The 17,774-nt window shown below is 39.9% G+C and overlaps 1 protein-coding gene across 1 annotated transcript in view; it reads left to right on the top strand.

The window, feature by feature from the left end:
- Positions 1-1,859: 1,859 nt before the first annotated feature.
- The window catches only part of NUS1 (NUS1 dehydrodolichyl diphosphate synthase subunit), a 28,795-nt gene continuing 12,880 nt past the window's right edge, over positions 1,860-17,774 (top strand). The window contains exons 1-2 of the mRNA XM_082730958.1: positions 1,860-2,465; positions 16,806-16,931. Of these exons, the coding sequence (XP_082587084.1) occupies positions 2,051-2,465; positions 16,806-16,931 (541 nt within the window). The 5' untranslated portion in view covers positions 1,860-2,050. The remainder of the gene's footprint in view (positions 2,466-16,805; positions 16,932-17,774) is intronic.

Below are 17,774 nucleotides of genomic sequence, written 5' to 3'. Positions count from 1 at the left end.
CGTCCTCTGCAACTCATTCACCACATTACTAAAGGACCGTTCACAGAAGTTGCTTTTCCCCAGTATATCATGTCCTATCCTCATATAAAAATTACAGTGCATTCTAAAAGGCAAAAACAATGAACAGAACGAAACAAAACCAGTTTGAAGACAGAGAGAGGAGGCATTAGAACCAGACTGATATACAAGGAATGTTGATAAATGACATATCAAGAATGTCATACACTTGGAATCACGCAGTATGTATGTCCCCATAATGTTGGGGACTTACTATCTTTCTGAGGCTGTGAAATTCTTCCAGCATTTTTCTGTCCCTGGTAGGACTTAGGGGTTGGGAATTATGCTTAAGAAGTCCAAAATGTGTATTATATTTATATAAACCCCTAACATTCCTAGAAGTTTCACATTTACTACTTTTTTGGAAAATGACAAAATAAGAAATTCTTTAGAAAAGAGAGAAGTGCATAACCTTTGGATTGAATGGATATTCAATACTTAACAGGATATTATGTTTTCCTGTTATCCCAGAATTGTGGCAGAAAACAAAAGGCATCAAACCTAACTCCTTTTTAAAAATTTTTATTTTATTTAAATTCAATTAATTAACATAGAGTATATTATTAGTTTCAGAGATAGAGTTCAGGGATTCATCAGTTGCATATTACACCTAGTACTCATTACATCACATACTCTCCTTAATGTCCATCACCCAGTTACCCCAACCCCCACCAACCTCAGTTTGTTTCCTACAGTAAATGTTCCTACTGTTATTTCATTTTTCTGGGCTGAATAATATTCCGTGGTATGTATATACCACATCTGCCTTATCCATTCGTCTGTCGGTACACATCTGGGCTCTTTCCATAGTTTGGCTATTGTGGACATCGCTGTTAGAAACATTGGGGTACAGGAAAACTACCTCCTTCTAAGCACAGAGAAGTAGCCAGAATTTGAGAACCACCACCAGACACTTCCATCCCCACCTCACTGAAAGATGCCAAAGAAGAGTGGGAGCCCCCTCCCTACTCCCTTGTAGAGGATGAACATTTATTTATTTATTTGAGAGAGAGTATGGGGCTCAACGTGGGGCTCCATGCAGAGCTTGTTTCCATGACCCTGAGATCATGACCTGAGCTGAAATCAAGAGTTTAACCAACTGAGCCACCCAAGCACCCGGGGAGGCTGGTCATTTTTAAGCCAGGAGACCTGTTAACCTACCTCTGGTTACTCTTGGAGGAAAAAACCAAACACTTGAGGAGAGGAACCAGGATCTGCATGTTGGGGGCCGTGGTGGGTACTATCAGATAGAGATGGGGCCAGAACCCCTTTGCTTAAGTTTGCAACTCAAGGAAGTACAAAAGTTGTAGCCCACATGTGCCTGCAGACCTGGGAGCTGGCCATGGGGAGATGAAATTGATGGCTTTAATCTTGTCTGAAGTGGCAAACACTAGGGCTAGAGTAAGTCAGAGAAATGTAGCAGTGATGACAGCGGGCTTCCTTCTATTCCTAGATTGTTTCTGGCGTTTGTAATTTCTAATCCCTGGGTCACTTCTACTCCTTAGAAACCGTTTCTGGCCGGGCCATGAAAGTAGGCAGTATAAGACTCCTAATTCCCCCAGACACGCTGAATCCCTGAAACCACCGGATCCAACCTCTAAGATGTGTACCTTTCTGGGATCCTGCCAGCAAGGGTTGGCGGCATCTGCAGCTCGCCCTCCACACACTAGGGGGTGTGCTTTGGTCCGGAGCCACTTAGTTCGCAGGTGCTCGCCCTTCCTTGCCGCGCGGGGTTAGGCCACATCCTCGGACCCAGAGGCCGCGTCACAGTTTCGCACCAGCCAATCAGCACTGTCCATGTACTAGCGGGGGCGGGGCTGCCGAGGCAGGAGGAAGATGGCGGCGGGGGCGAGGTGAGGTGTTGGCAGCAGAAAGGGGTTCGGGCGTGGGGGGCGGGGGAACGTGGAGCGATGGCCCGCGCCGGCCGCAGGGCTGGATAAAAGCCGTCGCGCCGCGGGTGTAGGAGGGAGGGAGGTGAGGGCGCCACGAGAGTATGACGGGGCTGTACGAGTTGGTGTGGCGGGTGCTGCACGCTCTGCTCTGTCTGCACCGCACGCTCACCTCCTGGCTCCGCGTTCGGTTCGGCACCTGGAACTGGATCTGGCGGCGCTGCTGTCGCGCCGCCTCCGCCGCGGTCCTAGCGCCGCTCGGCTTCACGCTCCGCAAGCCCCCGGCTGCCGGCAGGAACCGCCGTCACCACCCGCACCCGCGCGGGAGGCCGGGCCTGACCGCCTCCCACCTCCGGCTCCGCTGGCGCGCGGACGGCCGTTCTCTGGAGAAGCTGCCAGTGCATATGGGCTTGGTGGTCACCGAAGAGGAGCAGGAGCCCAGCTTCTCGGACATCGCGAGTCTCGTGGTGTGGTGTATGGCTGTGGGCATCTCCTACATTAGCGTCTACGACCACCAAGGTGAGGTCCGGCGCGGGTAGGGGGACCGGGGCATCTTCGACCGCCGGGACCGCACGTCCGGCAGATGTATCCGGGGCGTGCCGCTCACCGCGGCGTTCCAGGCTCCTCCACTTGCCAAGTCCCGAGGTCCTTGAGTGCATATTAGGGTGCCAGCGCTTTCGAGGAAGGGAGAGAGGATTTACTAACACCTCCTAAGTCCCTCTATTCGATTCAGTCGTTTTCTATGCGTCTAAAAACATTTCTTGTTCTTTACAATGCCCCGGTAAGGTAGATGGTATCTGTATCCCCTTGTTTCACCAAAGAGGAGACCTCAGGATCGCCAGCATCTGTGCTTCTCCACGTACTTGCCCTTTTGTTGCACCGCAGTGTTTCTTCAGATTCCAGGAACCGCTCCTAAGTCAGTGTCAGGCTGTGAAGGGTAAGAGGCGTAAGGTGAGGGGTTGGGGCCAGGTAGCAGTTGAACTGGGCCTGCGAGAAGTCTGAGGCTGGATAGGCAAAAATGAAACTAACCACTTAGTCTTCAGAGTTCTGGGGTGATGTGCAGATCCTTAGTGGTTAACTAAGTGTTTAACTTAGTGGTTGATCCTTAGTGGTTAACACCGTCCTTGAGAGAATAGTTCCCTTCGTTAAGTTCTGATGAAGGGAATGCATTTCACCGTGGGGGATTTTGGTAAGTCCGAGAATTTAACACTTACTGGGTAGCGACAAACCTTCAGCACTGTGCTGAGCACATTCCTTGTGATTTTGCATTTGACTCCGTGGACTGTCAGGCTTATGGGGAGTAGACAAATACCTAAGTGACCGAGTTAATAACAAGAAGTGTTGAGAGTTAGTAAACACTGTGAGATTGGGGGAGAGAAATTTCGAATGGAGGAACTTGAGATGTTCAGGCAGAGGAAATGGGCTTTCAGTGGGACATTATGAGTTGGAGATAAGGTTGATGAAGGCTCTAAATGTCAGGCCTGAGTTCAGTTAGATCTTGAAAGCAGTGGAATATTTTTTTAGAGACACAGGTGTCGTAACAATGATTTAGATGTGCTGGTATGAAGGAAAGGAAACTAATATTTTATTCTCTGTTCAGTACTGTAGATTACTTGTATGCGCCACGGAAGCTACAGTTTGATTTTTTTCCTTAGAATCTTTCTCAGATAGGTGGGTGTCATTTGTGGGGTTTTGTCAGAAAGATAGGGTGAGGTCAGACGTAACTCTTAGAGGGTATTAATCTTTAACCTGGCATCTTCCTTGCAGTCAGCAAGGAATAGAGTGACTCAGCCTGTCATCATCAAATGATTTAACCTGTAGGATAAAGTTTAATGGGGACTGACATTTTATGGAACTTCCCAAAGTAGTCAGCAGACCAATAGAAATCACAAGACTGTTAGGAAGGGACACCATCGTTGCTTAAACCAGGGCAACACAAATACTGCCTGGGGAAAGAAGTGAAGCAGAAATGGAAATTAGTTGAAGCCATTAAACAATGTGGTGAATTAACTTATAAGTGAATCCCATACGTACAGTTGATTCTTTTCAAGCAAGTACCTTTATATTCCAGAAGGGAAGGCAGATGTATAGCTAACAGCTTAACTTGGTTATTGTACCTACAAAGATTGTAATATTGCCACACTTCCTTGTTCCAGCAGTTCCTGTTAACGAATTGCTGATGTGGTTCAGAAATATCTTGTGTTACATTTGCTAAAAGAAAAATGATTGTTAATGAAAAGGAAGAAGTCAAGCTAACCAGGTATTGACAAAAAAAAAAACAGGAGGTTTGGTTTTTAGATTTTATTTGTATGAGAGAGAGAATGAGCCAGAGAGCATTGGCAGGGGGAGGAGCAGAGGGAGAAGGAAAGGCAGACTCCCCATTGAGCAGGGAGCTCCAGGAACAGGACCTGAGTAAAGAGATTTGTCTCCATGATTATAACTAAAGAAATGACCATAATTGGAGTGGCAAAAAAACTGGAGTTTAGGGGCTTTTGGGTGCTATGCTTGCCTGGGTCTCACTTGAAGTATGCTTAACTCCACGTAACCTGGGTATGTATTGTTATCTTCAGTGATGGGACCTGTATTACTGCCCAGCTCTATTGGTGCCATGTGGAGACCTTGCTGTAGGGCAGTATTTTTCAAAATGTGGCCAAGGGACCATCTGAGAATGAGTCATTGGGGATGCTTATAAGAAACAGAGATTCAGGGACCCCTGGGCGACTCATTTGTTTAAGTGGCTGCCTTCAGCTCAGGTCATGCTGGAATGGAGCCCCACATCAGGCTCCCTGTTCGGTGGGGAAGTCTGCTTCTTTCTCTCCCTCTGCCTGCCCTTCCCTCTATACTTGTGCTGTTTCTGTCAAATAAATAAATAAAATCTTAAAAAATAGAGATTGAACAGATCAGACTGAATTAGGGGAGTGGGACCTGAGCATCTTTGTTTTTATCAGACTGTCTATACATCGCCTCTGTGCACTGAAGTTTGAGGCTAGCACAAATTGAGGGATACTCTGCAACTTAACCTTACTTCAGATTATTCATTCTTCATGTTCCTTTTCATGAGGGAGGCAATCTGGGTGGGGGCTTAATATTAGCCCCTAAAATACTAGCATAAATTAGCCCCTAAACTATTAGCATAAATTGGAGTGTTCCAGAATTGTCTTCTCTGTGAAGATTCAGCAACAGGAGAACAGATTTCTTTTGTGTTGCTCTTTCTGGTGTTAACTTCCATAGTTGTAAAGTTGTAAATCTGGACTAGGTATCTTCTGAAATTGTTTTTGGGTACAGATTTCTCACACTGGCATTAAAAATGCCTGCCCAGTGTACTCCCAGCCTCCCCAACCTACTTCTCACTATCTTACATACCTTTTGCTGCATCCATGTTTAGGTTACTTGATGTTCCCTCTCACTGTCTATTGGCTGTCTACTAGTCAGAAGCTCTCATTTATCCTTGTAAGTCCATCCTTACTCACTATGACCTCTCACGTAGCCTGTCTTGACTCTTCCATTCTTTTATCTTGCTTTATCCTTGGATATCTTCAGAACTTTGTACATCTCTAAAGGTATTTCTTTTCTAAAGTAGTAGTCATGTCTGTGGGCCTGAATCATCTTACTAGATTGTAAGCTCCACAGATTTATCTATCCTTTTCATTTTTGCTTCTCCTACAATGTGTAGTTTGGTGTTGTTCATGTAATTTGTTTCCCAGCATGAATACCCAGGACCCCTAAAATAATGGAGGGAAATGAACATAGTTTGTCCGAGTTGTATTTGGCACAGTGACACAGATGCTGTTGGGTGGTATGGTTTTACTAAGTACTTCTTGTTCTCCTCATATTGAAATACAGAGTTGGAAGAAGTGGTGAAAATCCAGTTGTATTGTGATTATATCATGTTATAATGAGCAATACAAACTGGGGTGCTTGTCTTCCTTCATGGGGAAACTCATGTATGGGAGCATCTGTTCCCAGTCTTCACCTTTGTGTACTTTTTGTCCTGTACAGAATTTCACATGTACCTTAGCATTCTGGAATGTCCTCTCTGTGCCACAAAGTTAGGTACCCAGCAAAAGGTTACCATCAATCCTTATAACGTCCACTCTGTAACTTTTAGTTAAGGTCTTGGTTATTCAATCCCCAATTTTGCTGACTTTGAAAAGCCTTACTCTGCTTTTGTTAACTTTTGAAATGACCTCATTCTCTTGAGTACCCTTCTGTTTAGCCACAGTACTGCCCGTGTATGAAAATAAACTTTGGGGTGCCTGGGTGGCTCAGTGGGTTATAGCCTCTGCCTTTGGCTCAGGTCAGAGTCTCAGGGCCCTGGGATTGAGCCCTGCATTGAGCCTGCTTCCTCTCCTCTCACTGCCTGCCTTTCTACCTACTTGTGATCTCTGTCAAATAAATAAATAAATAAAATTTTAAAAAAATAAACCTTTAGGTAATAGGAATAATTAGTCTCTGTTGAATTCTTACTATGTACTAGATACTATGCAAAGAAGTTAGCAGTAAATCCTTAGCAGTTTTACACATAAAGAAACTGACACTTAGAAAGCCAAGCACCCGTATCTAGTAAGGAGCAGCTCTAGAATGTGAACTAGATTTTCTTGTACGGGTTTTGTACTTAATTGTTTCGCTATACTGACCTCCACTGGTAAGAGAATAGGACTATAATATAGTCACTTTTAGTATTGTATCTAGTAAGGAGCAGCTCTAGAATGTGAACTAGATTTTCTTGTACGGGTTTTGTACTTAATTGTTTCGCTATACTGACCTCCACTGGTAAGAGAATAGGACTATAATATAGTCACTTTTAGTATTATTCCTAATTATGTTGGGTCATCTTAAAGCCTTGATTAAAGTGGTACTTATCTACAGGTAATAGAAATAATTTGTAACGTATTTGAAGGCAAATAGAATTTTCTTCATACCACTAATACAGAGGTTAATCCTATAAATTATAGGACATACTTTCTTAATCAACCAAATTTAATTTTATGGGACTTCTGCTCTGTGTTGAATTATGTCTTTGTCAGGTAAGCAGAGTATGTGAAGACATTCTTCTCATTTTTAAGATGTGCACCCAGAGGCCGAGAAATCCCGTGCGGTTTGTTAATCACGCACGTCTCTCCTGCTGAAGAGCTGGGTTGGGAAGCACAGCACTTGTCACATTTGCTGTGCCCCAGTCACAGGTCTCTTCCCTTGCTACAGTGTGCTCATTCCAATGAAGTATCCTGGGGCTCTCCCTTAAAGTAAAATTGTTTAATGGCATATAAGATTTATTTTGTTATGACTACTTTAGTCATGTAAAATTTTAATGGTAGTTTTTAAAAATTTTAAATAATTGCTGCATAAGTATATGTTTTTTTCTCTGAAGATTGCTTCTGATAGGGTAATTGGGTTGTTAGAGAAATTAAATGAGGGTAACCACTAGGTCACTTACGTGTCTAGTTTAAAAGGATAAAAGGCCACTTTGAAGGACGGACACTTATTAATTCCATAGCCGGTTATGCTTTATAATTAGGAGAGATTATTTTAGTGTTTATCCCACTTTTCTCTCTTCCCTTCCCTTGTCTTTTTTTTTTTTTTTTTTTAAGATTTTATTTATTTATTTGACAGAGCACAAGCAGAGGGAGCCAAGCAGGGAGCCCCATGTGGGACTTGATCCCAGGACCCTGCCTTGTAAATACCTGCTGTAGATGTTTCTTGAAATCTGTTTCTATAGAAGGGAGGGGATAACCATGATAAAAATTTCTAATTTCAGATTTAAAAGAAGATACATTAAATAGGTGCTTTAAAAGTCTCATTTTATGGAATTGATTATTCATTTCATATAAATTTTAAAAAAGAAGCAGTGTTTAAGGAATACAGATAAGATTTGCTGAGTGAATACTTGTCTAATGAAATTCCTTCTTAGGGGCGCCTGGATGGCTCAGTGGGTTAAAGCCTCTGCCTTCAGCTCAGGTCATGATCCCAGGGATCTGGGATTGAGCCCCACATCGGGCTCTCTGCCCTGTGGAGAGCCTGCTTCCTCTTCTCTCTCTGCCTGCTTATCTGCCTACTTGTGATCTCTGTCTGTCAAATAAATAAATAAAATCTTAAAAAAAAAAAAACAACCTCCTTTTTGGTTACCTTAATTTGAAAAAAAGTACGTATGTCATGGTTGTATTACCCAGTTAATGTATGCATGCTTGAGTGAAAGCGTAGACTAAACATTGAACTCTATAATTCTAAAATGTCATTTTAATTAATATAGTAGATATTTCAGGAAAGCTACAGGAAGGGTCCTGAATACAGTATATACTCTAATAGGTAGTTAAGAGCATGTAGAGCATACTTAATTCTACTCTCTTTGAAATATTTCTGTCTTGGCTTTGATGCTATCATATATGCTTAGATTTCTTCCTGTCTTGCTCTGTTCCTTCTGAGCCTTCTGGCTTCTCTTCATTTGTTCCACTTCTGAATGTTGGGGTGTCCTAGAGTTTTGTGCTGCTTATATGTATATATGCCTTGTCTTTCTCTCATTCATGCCATCTTCTAGGTCAACCAGCTTTTTCTTGAAGGGTCAGCTAGTAAATATTTTAGGCTTAGTGGGTTAGAGGTCTCTGTTACAACTACTCAGTTCTGCAAGTGAGTCCAAAACTCAGTCATAAGTGAGTGGTGGAGGCTGTGTTCCCAATAGCAGTAGTTTGTTGACCCCTATACCAGATGATTTCTCCATTCTTATCACTTTAGATAGCCTTTAAATGCTCATACCCAGATTTGTATCTCCAGTCTTGATCTCTCCCATAATTCTAGCTCCTATATCCAACTCACTGCCTAACAGTTTCACTTTTATTTGACATCTCAAGATATATAACATTTCCAAAACAGTACTCTTGAATTCACCCCCTACCCCAGACCTGTCTCTCTCACAGTTTTTCTTATCTTAAAAGATACTAGCACCTTCCAACTAATTGCTCAACTAAAAACTTAGATGTCTTCTGTGAATCTCTTACATTATATTCCACCTGTAATTCATCAACAGGCCTCCTTGGCCTTACTTCTAGAATATGTTTCAAATTGGACACTACTTTTGGTTGTCCATTACAGCCACCCACTTTGAGTTATTATTTTTCACCTGGATTATTGCTGTAGCCACCTGTTAGATCGTCATTGATATTCAGGCCCCTATATAATCCATTCTTCACTCACCAGCAAGGTGATCTTTTTTGTTAACATCATTCGAAACCTGAATAAAACCTTCCAGCAGTTTCCTTTTGTACCTGGAATGTTTTCTCAGCTCATTACTAAGGCCCACAGATCCTTTTGTATGACCCTTTTGCCTACATCTGTCTGACCTCATATAATTTTTTTTTCCACTTAATTTCTATGTTCACCAGTTATAGTGGCATTTTTCTTTTCCTTGAATATGATGAAAACCTAAATGCTGGGAGAATATGCCGTAGCTATAATGGTAACGATCTCAGTTTTGAAAGTATTGATTTTTGTATTTTGAGAGCTGAATAAAATCAGCAAAGACTTTTTTGTTAAATAATGCAATTGTTACAATAATCACGAGATTAGCACCAAGGAAGAATACATGTTACACAAGTGAAAAAAAAATTGTATGATCCTATAAACCAGGATTACACATGCATGGGAACAAAGACTAAGAAATAGTAAAAACTGGAAGTGTTATGATGTGAGGTTGGGGGCATTCAGTTCAGGGTGGATGGTTAGGGGACATTACTTTACCTTGTTGTCTATACTTTGAGCATTGTAAGTAGATTTGAATACTAGAATTTAAAATAGATATTTCTTAAGACTAAAAAGTTTACATTTGGCCCCCAAAGTGCACAGCTAATGTTTATCAAGAAATACCAAAAACAGTGTAGCCTTTCTGAGGTCCAGTTTTCTTAGCATAATATTTTATTTCTTATTGAAATTATAAATGTTCATGGGTATGTGTACATGTGAATCTGTGTATTTTTAAAAATAGTTCTTCCATATATCTTTTCTGTCTATTTACAGGTAGTTTACACTTAGGAAGTTGAGAGTACATGAGATATACTTGTAGAGCAACAAAACATAATACAAAATTCTTTAAATAACTGTTAGCCCTGGCAAGCCTTCTTAAAAACCTTTTAAAAAGGAGCTCTAGTCCTAGTTTTTTTCAAAAGATGTGACTTATTTGTGAAAACGCTAATTGTATATATTTTAATAGAGTTCAACTTTGGGGGAGAGGAATTCAGAATGTAATGGGTCTTTAGTAAAGTGGGTTTAACATTGTGTGTTTATCAGTGTTAAAAATAGTTACTGAACTGAGTAAGTAGAATCCGAGAGACCTGGATTTCAGGCCATCGTTTTAAAGACTCTTAACCAACAAGGACAATTGCTTAACCTTTTTAGGTCTATTTCCTCATCTGTAAAAAGATGGGTGTGATTTTTCTCAAAAATGTATTTGCAGTTGTTTTTCCCTTAGGTAATACCTTAGGTAAGTTATTTCTGAGTGATTATGGTCCCATCTTCCTTTTACATAAAATGACTTTTGTGATAGTTTCTTTTATTACATTTTTGCTTTCTTTTCTTTTCTTTTTTAAATTATGTTGTTAGTCACCATACAGTACATCAGTAGTTTTTGATGTAGTGTTCCATGATTCATTGTTTGCGTGTAACACCCAGCGCTCCATGCAATACATACCCTCTTAATACCCATCACGGGACCAACCCAATCTCCCACCTCCTTCTCCTCTAAAACCCTCAGTTTGATTATCAGAGTCCATGGTCTCTCATGGTTTCTCTCCCCCTCCAATTCCCCCCCTTCATTTTTCTCTTCCTTTTCCCAATGTCCTCCATGCTATATCCTATGTTCCACAAATAAGTGAAACCATATGATAAGTGACTTTCTCTGCTTGACTTATTTCACAACATTTTGGCTTCCATTGAGAGCCTATGAAGGCAAAAAAGATGAATTATGATATGAGAAAAAGAACTCTATAAGTATAAATACTTGCATAATATCATACTATGCTATTACCAGAGGAATTGCCTGTCTTAGTCAAAGGCAGTCTTACATCTTGTTGCATTTCTTGTGTATCATGTGAAATATGTGTGGGTACACATTGAATCCTGAAGTAAATTTTAAGTTGATAGTATTGCTTATAGGAAAGTGAGATGGTTGTGGTATATAATCAGGATTTCTGGAGGAGGCAAGCTATGAGGTATCAGGAATCATTTTGCTGATACTGTGCTTTGTCTGTATTTAGCACTTCTCAGAAGCAATACCTATATATTTAATTTCTCCATCCAAATCAGCCAAGACAAAGGTTGTGTTTAAAATAATTTTATGAGCATCCTTATAAAAGATACTTTGTAACTGTGCCTCTGTATTCTTCCCTTTTAACAGAATTTCTGCCTGTGTGCATTAAGGAAGTGCCTGCTTTTATTGTGAGAGGTTCCTGGAAACTTCTTAAAAATTCCATTCAGAGACCTGTCCAGTTAGGTTTTGTTGTTGGTGGCACTTTGTGCACTGATAATTCAGTTTTTTAAACAAACATTGAACTCCTGCTATGTGGAAGGTGCCTTAGGGGAAAAGAGATGAAGTAAGACTGCAATTCAGTAGGGGGATTAAGCTATAATTAGAATAAAAAGTAGAATATTTTCTATTATGGAGTTTGAACAAAGTGTGTATTTGGTGAGGGTGAGTCCAAGGAGGAATGGGGCATATCTGGCTGGGGAGTTGGAAAGGGCTTCTTGAGGGTAAGTGATATTTTAGCTGGCTTATGTAGAGTTTTAGTAGGCGTGGGGCTGGGAAGGTCACAAAGGATGGACGTCGGACTTACATCATATGTTTGGGGGGGGCATAAGGCAATTCTAATTTGCTGGGAGTAGCATACTACAGAGAAATAGTCATTTGTTTCATAAACATTATTTCTCCCTACCATGTGTAGTAACATTGGCTGCAATCTTTTTTTTTTTTAAGATTTTATTTATTTGTCAGAGCGAGAGGGCAAGCACAGTACCAGGGTGAGCAGCAGGCGGTGGGAGCAGCAGGCGGGCAAGGAGCCGGACGCAGGACTTGATCCCAGGACATCAGGATCATGACCTGAGCTGAAGGCAGATGCTTAACTGACTGAGCCACCCAGGCGTCCCTAGGCACAACTTAATGCTGATCTGAGCAGTATGTTCTTAATACATTAAGCATTTGGGGGGCCTTCAGAGATAATAAAATTGGAATATGTCAGAGTTGAAGATGAATCCAACAATTAGTCTAGTTGCCAATCTAGTAATACATGTTAGAAGGGGCAGGAAAACCCATTGATTATAATATTTTAAAGAAGAGAATTGCTTGAAATAATTGGGGAAAAGGAACAAATGGAAATGGATATAGGAAATATTGCTGTAGGAGAGATAATGGGTTTAGCATATTAGTAGGGCATTGGAGGTGATAGTGAAAATACTAGAGAGTAGAGAAGATGCCTGGGTAACTGCGTAGGTAGTGATGCCTTTATTAGAAATAGACCAACAAAAAGGGCTATGGCTTTTTTTTTTTTTTAATCTTTTAATTATATAAATAGTTTAACTACAGTGACAATTTTAAATCACCTGTTGTCCTATCATCCTTATACATTCTCTATTCTTACATTGCCTATTCCCTTCAGGCCGTGTCCTAAGTGCGTGTAAGTTTTACATTTATGGTACTGTTCCATTAAAACAAAGAAACAAACAAACTTGATATACGTATTTGAGAACTAGCTTTAAAAGATAAGCTGCCAGGTTTTAGGTTTGTTCATTTTCAGATGTTTACAGGACTTCTAGATAGAATTAGATATTTGAAAGAACTGGAATTGTTAACCAAATGCTAATCCTGTTTTTACTTAAAATTTTAATGTTTTGTTCATCGTGGATGTTTTTGCATTAAGTTGTTAAAGATACTGCATTAAGTTATTATTTATCGTAATAACTGAATTTTTTGGTGCCCCCTTAAGTCTTGCCTCACTCATCTTACCCTTGTCCTGGTCCTGAGGGGTTGTAAAGTGCTGTGGGTGACTAGACTTAGAGAGCAAGAAGCACATGGACAGAAAGAGAAAGTGGAGATAGGAATTCTAGGAGTAATCTCCAGTTACAGGTGGGAAGAGGGAACAGATGCAGTGAAAAGGGAGAAGGTGCCATTCAAGAAACAGGTTGGGAGTAGAGCTAAGAAAGGGCATTCAGACAAGCTGGGGTAAGGATAGAATTTTGAGAAGGAAGCAGGGTAGTCATTAATGGTAACACTTTAGAAAGATTGAGAAGGAAAGGTATAGATTGAGAAGAGATGGTGATATTTTGGTAATAAAGAATATCACCCATTGATTTGGAGAGAGCAGGAGTTCCTGTAGCGTGTTACCACTCTCCTCTGGAAGCTAAGGAAATTGAATTGGATTGGCAAATTGAATTGGTGAGAACTGAAGCATAGATCTTCAGAGTATCAAAGGAAGGGACCAGCGTGGTGTAAATAGACAAAAGCAAGGGTTCCTAGTGGTAGGTTACTGTTGAAATGAATAATCTTAGCTCATGTGAGAAATAGATTTAACATTTTAATAAGTTCCATATGTCCTGGCAGGAGTGTTGTGGAGATTTTGAATTGTTTTTAACATTCATATGTCTTCCATAATTTATACCTATGATATAGACCAAAGTGTGGTCTAAATTATCTTTTATTTGCATAAATAATTGGAAATCTTATAACATTACTAAATCTGTATTATATAGTTGTTTTGAAGTATATGCCTTTGTGTCATACATGTGAATTATGTGATTTACTCAAAGATGTTCATATCCTGCACATCTCTGTTGTTGCAGAAGTAGTATAATACTAAACATTGTTTTTCAAATAGTTTCTGATATTAATCACCTGCCTTTAAAAATTTTGGTTGTACTTGGGACTATATTTTTTTGTTTACTTTCACTCTGGGTATGGGTACTACTACACAATGTTTGCATTTATATTTCTTGGCTTTTGATCTTGTGATTGTGGGCTTTCATAAAGGAGCCACAACCTTAGCCCCTGCTCTCCCCCATGTATGTTTCCTTACCTTTGGAAATCTTATTTCTCACTTCTTGTGTGTACCCCTGAAGAATTCTCCTAATTCTTCATGGGCCAGTTGAAACGTCATTTACCCTAAAGAGGTTTTTTGAAGTCCCCCGGCCAGTCTCTAACCTGTTGTCTTCTTTCAGCAGACGTTTATTTGTTGTCTTCTCAAGATCTAGATCTACCCACATGGTACTTAGAGGACCTGTTTTGAATGTCATTTCCTCATGTATCTTAATCACTTTTTTGGTATCCCCTGCCTAAATATTCTGTCATCAGCTCTCTAAAACTAAGCTTATTCTTCTTCAAACCACTTTTCTGCTAGAATTTCTCCACTTTAAAAAAAAAGTTACTGGGCGCCTGGGTGGCTCAGTGGGTTAAGCCGCTGCCTTCGGCTCAGGTCATGATCTCAGGGTCCTGGGATCGAGTCCCGCATCAGGCTCTCTGCTCAGCAGGGAGCCTGCTTCCTCCTCTCTCTCTCTCTGCCTGCCTCTCTGCCTACTTGTAATCTCTCTTTGTCAAATAAATAAATAAATAAATCTTTTTAAAAAAAAGTTACTATTTTCTGTTTGCTAGGAATAAAGTCATGGAATTTTCTGTGTTCACCTCTAATGAAGTCACGCTCTTCATTGTGTCAGTTCTTTTATAATGAACTCCTTCCATTGCTTCATCAGGTTATGAGTGGGCTATTACAGTACTCTCCTGCCTCCCTTTCTCTGTAGTGTTGTCAGGTTAATTTTCCTGAAGTTCTAAATTTCCACCATTACTACATTGCTTTGGAATTTAATTGTTGGTTACCTGTTCGGTAGACACCATGAAGTGAAAATTAGGTCTGTCTCCTTTTCTCAGATCCTTTGCTCCAGCAACATTTGTCTGTCTTTTGAATTCAGGCTTTGGGTTTTTTTTTTTTTTTCTCCTGAAAAACAGTATTCTCATTTTTTTAAGTTTCTCAAGTCAGCGTAGCTCAAGTCTTGCTTATTTTACAAACCCTTTCTTTTAAAATAAAGGAGACTGCTTTTTTATCTTTGAATTGCTGTAACACATACACCACCAAGTTGACATGTGTATACAGCAGATTCTGTGTAATTTTATTTATATTTACAGTGTTCTCTCTCCCAGTTAATCTTTGAAGTGCTTTAAAGTCAAATCTGACTGAGAGTACAGAGTAGGAACACTTTAGATATAAAGTAAAAAACCCACTGGCCATTGGAGAAATGCCCCCTCTGAAAACAGCTAAAAACTTGTCACTTGTTTTTAGAGCTATCTTTATTAGTTTTATATTAAACATACGTCACATAGTTCTTCATCCCTTTCAATGACCTAATAGTAATTAAAAGTTTTAACTTTTCTGTGCATGGCTGAAGGATCAAACACACTTTTGTTTTTAAAAATTTTATTTATTTTTTTGTTGGAGAGAGATCACAAGTAGGCAGAGAGGCAGACAGAGAGAGAGGAGGAAACAGACTCCCTGCTCAGCAGAGAGCCCGATGGGGGACTTGATCCCAGGACCCTGGGATCATGACCTGAGCTGAAGGCAGAGGCTTTAACCCACTGAGCCACCCAGGTGCCTCAAACACAGTTTTATGTAGTACATTTTCCATGCTTTGTTTGAATTTACTAAATTCTGGTTCTGTTACTTTGTGTATTCTCTCTGCTTTTTACATAATTCATTCTAGTTCATCTTATCATTAAAAAAACAAATAAAGGGGTGCCTGTGTGGCTTAGTTGATTAAGCATCTGCCTTTGGCTCAGGTCATGATCTCAGGGTCCTGGAATCGAGCCCTGCATTGGGCTCTCTGCTCAGCAGGGATCCTGCTTCTCCCTCTCCCCCTGCCTGCCACTGTGCCTACTTGGATCTTTCTCTCTGTCAGATAAATAAATAAAATCTTTATTTAAAAAAAAAACAAAAAACAAAAAACAAAACGAATCAAGGGGCTCCTGGGTGGCGCAGTTGGTTGGGCGACTGACTCTTGGTTTCAGCTCAGTTTGCGGATCTCGGGTGTGGGATCAGGCCCACTGGAGCTCCATGCTCCGCCCAAAGCCTGCTTGAGACTCTTTTTCTTTCTTCTCCCTCTGCCCCTCCCCCTGAGTGGGCTCATGCTCTCTCTCTCAAATAAATAAATAAAAATCTTTTAAATTAAGGTAATAGTACTGAATGTACATAGTAAATCTGACTGGGAATCAGGAAGACAAGGGCTCTCTCCAGATCACTGCTATAGTTTTTAAATTCTAGGACAAGTCTCTAAAGGATTTTGTGTCTCAGTTTCTTAATCTGTAAGTAAAGGTTTCAAGTAAATGATCTCTTAAAATGTCTTTCTCAGGGGTGCCTGGGTGGCTCAGTGGGTTAAGTCTCTGCCTTTGGCTCAGGTCATGATCTCAGGGTCCTGCATTGGGCTCTCTGCTCAGCTGGGAGCAGTCGGCTCAGTCGGCTTCCCCCTCCCCTCTCTGCTTGCTTCTCTGCCTACTTGTGATCTCTCTCTCTCTCTCTCTCTCTCTAATAAATAAATAAATAAATAAATAAAATATTTTTTAAAAAAGTAAAATGCTTTTCTCAGTCTAATTTTATCATAGTCATACTGACTCTTAAGTAATCACCCTTTATTTTATTTTTTTTTTTGTAAATTAGCCTGACTCTAGACTCTTATATTAACAAAATCTTTTTGTGTTTTTCTTTTAGATTCTAGTTAGGTTCAGTCAGTCACTTGTTTCATTTGGGATTTGTCCAATTCTGGGAGCATGTTGTTTTCACAACAAACATCCATTAATTGTTGATAAATTAACCTAGTTGGGGTTTACTTGCTTTTTTTCTTTTTAAGGTATTTTCAAAAGAAATAATTCCAGATTGATGGATGAAATTTTAAAACAACAGCAGGAACTTCTGGGCTTAGATTGTTCAAAATACTCACCAGAGTTTGCAAATAGTAATGACAAAGATGATCAAGGTAAGCATGAGTATAAAATTGAGTATCTAATTTACGCAGATATGTTTTGTGTTTCAAGGTAAATTCTGTCACTTTATTGTCACCATCTTTAATCATCAGATTTAGACTTTTCTTTCTTCACCTTGTTCAAAGATAATTTTCAGAAAAGGATAAAATTATGATTTTCGTAGATACTAAAAAATAAATACATGTTAAAGATTTCATTTAATTCATAGACCAGAAACCAGGCAGATTTTGTAACCAGTTCAATAGAGAGTCCAGAGAATGGACACACAGGTCAGAAATACTGAAATGAATATGTAAATGGAGGCAAAACTGGTTTGTTTGTTGGGTTACAGAGAAGATAATTGATCCTCTACTGGACAAGAAAGAATTTGCATGTCAATAGATAAGAATTTGGCATTGCTAGACTTTACTGGATAAAAAAGAATTTTGCATATCAGAAAGAATTACATATCAATAGATAAGATAGAATCCTATCAATTATAAAATAGGTCCAATAGAATCAGAGTCTGATAAAGTAGACAATACCTATTCCATTGAAACACATTTTTTTCCTTACAGTCTTCATTTTGATCTTCTCTCATGTTTATTGCTAACTGTACTGTGATTGTAGATGACATTTTAGGTGAGTGAAGATTGTAAGCTAGCCTATAATTCCTGTTTTCTAGAGGATTCATTCAGAGATACAAGGTCTCTGAGCACTCTAAAAGGAAGGCGATATATAAATACATACACAAAAATGTGATGTGTGAGTCTTTTTAGAGGAGAGTAAATAGGTATGTTTTGATATTGAATTTGAAGGACCTAAATGATTCTTGTTTATTAGAACAACTGTACTTT

This window comes from Mustela nivalis (genome assembly GCF_964662115.1).
Source record: "Mustela nivalis genome assembly, chromosome: 5".
Lineage (NCBI taxonomy): Eukaryota > Metazoa > Chordata > Mammalia > Carnivora > Mustelidae > Mustela > Mustela nivalis.
Note: the sequence above shows the minus strand (reverse complement) of the source record. Positions and strands in the feature narration are given on the sequence as shown.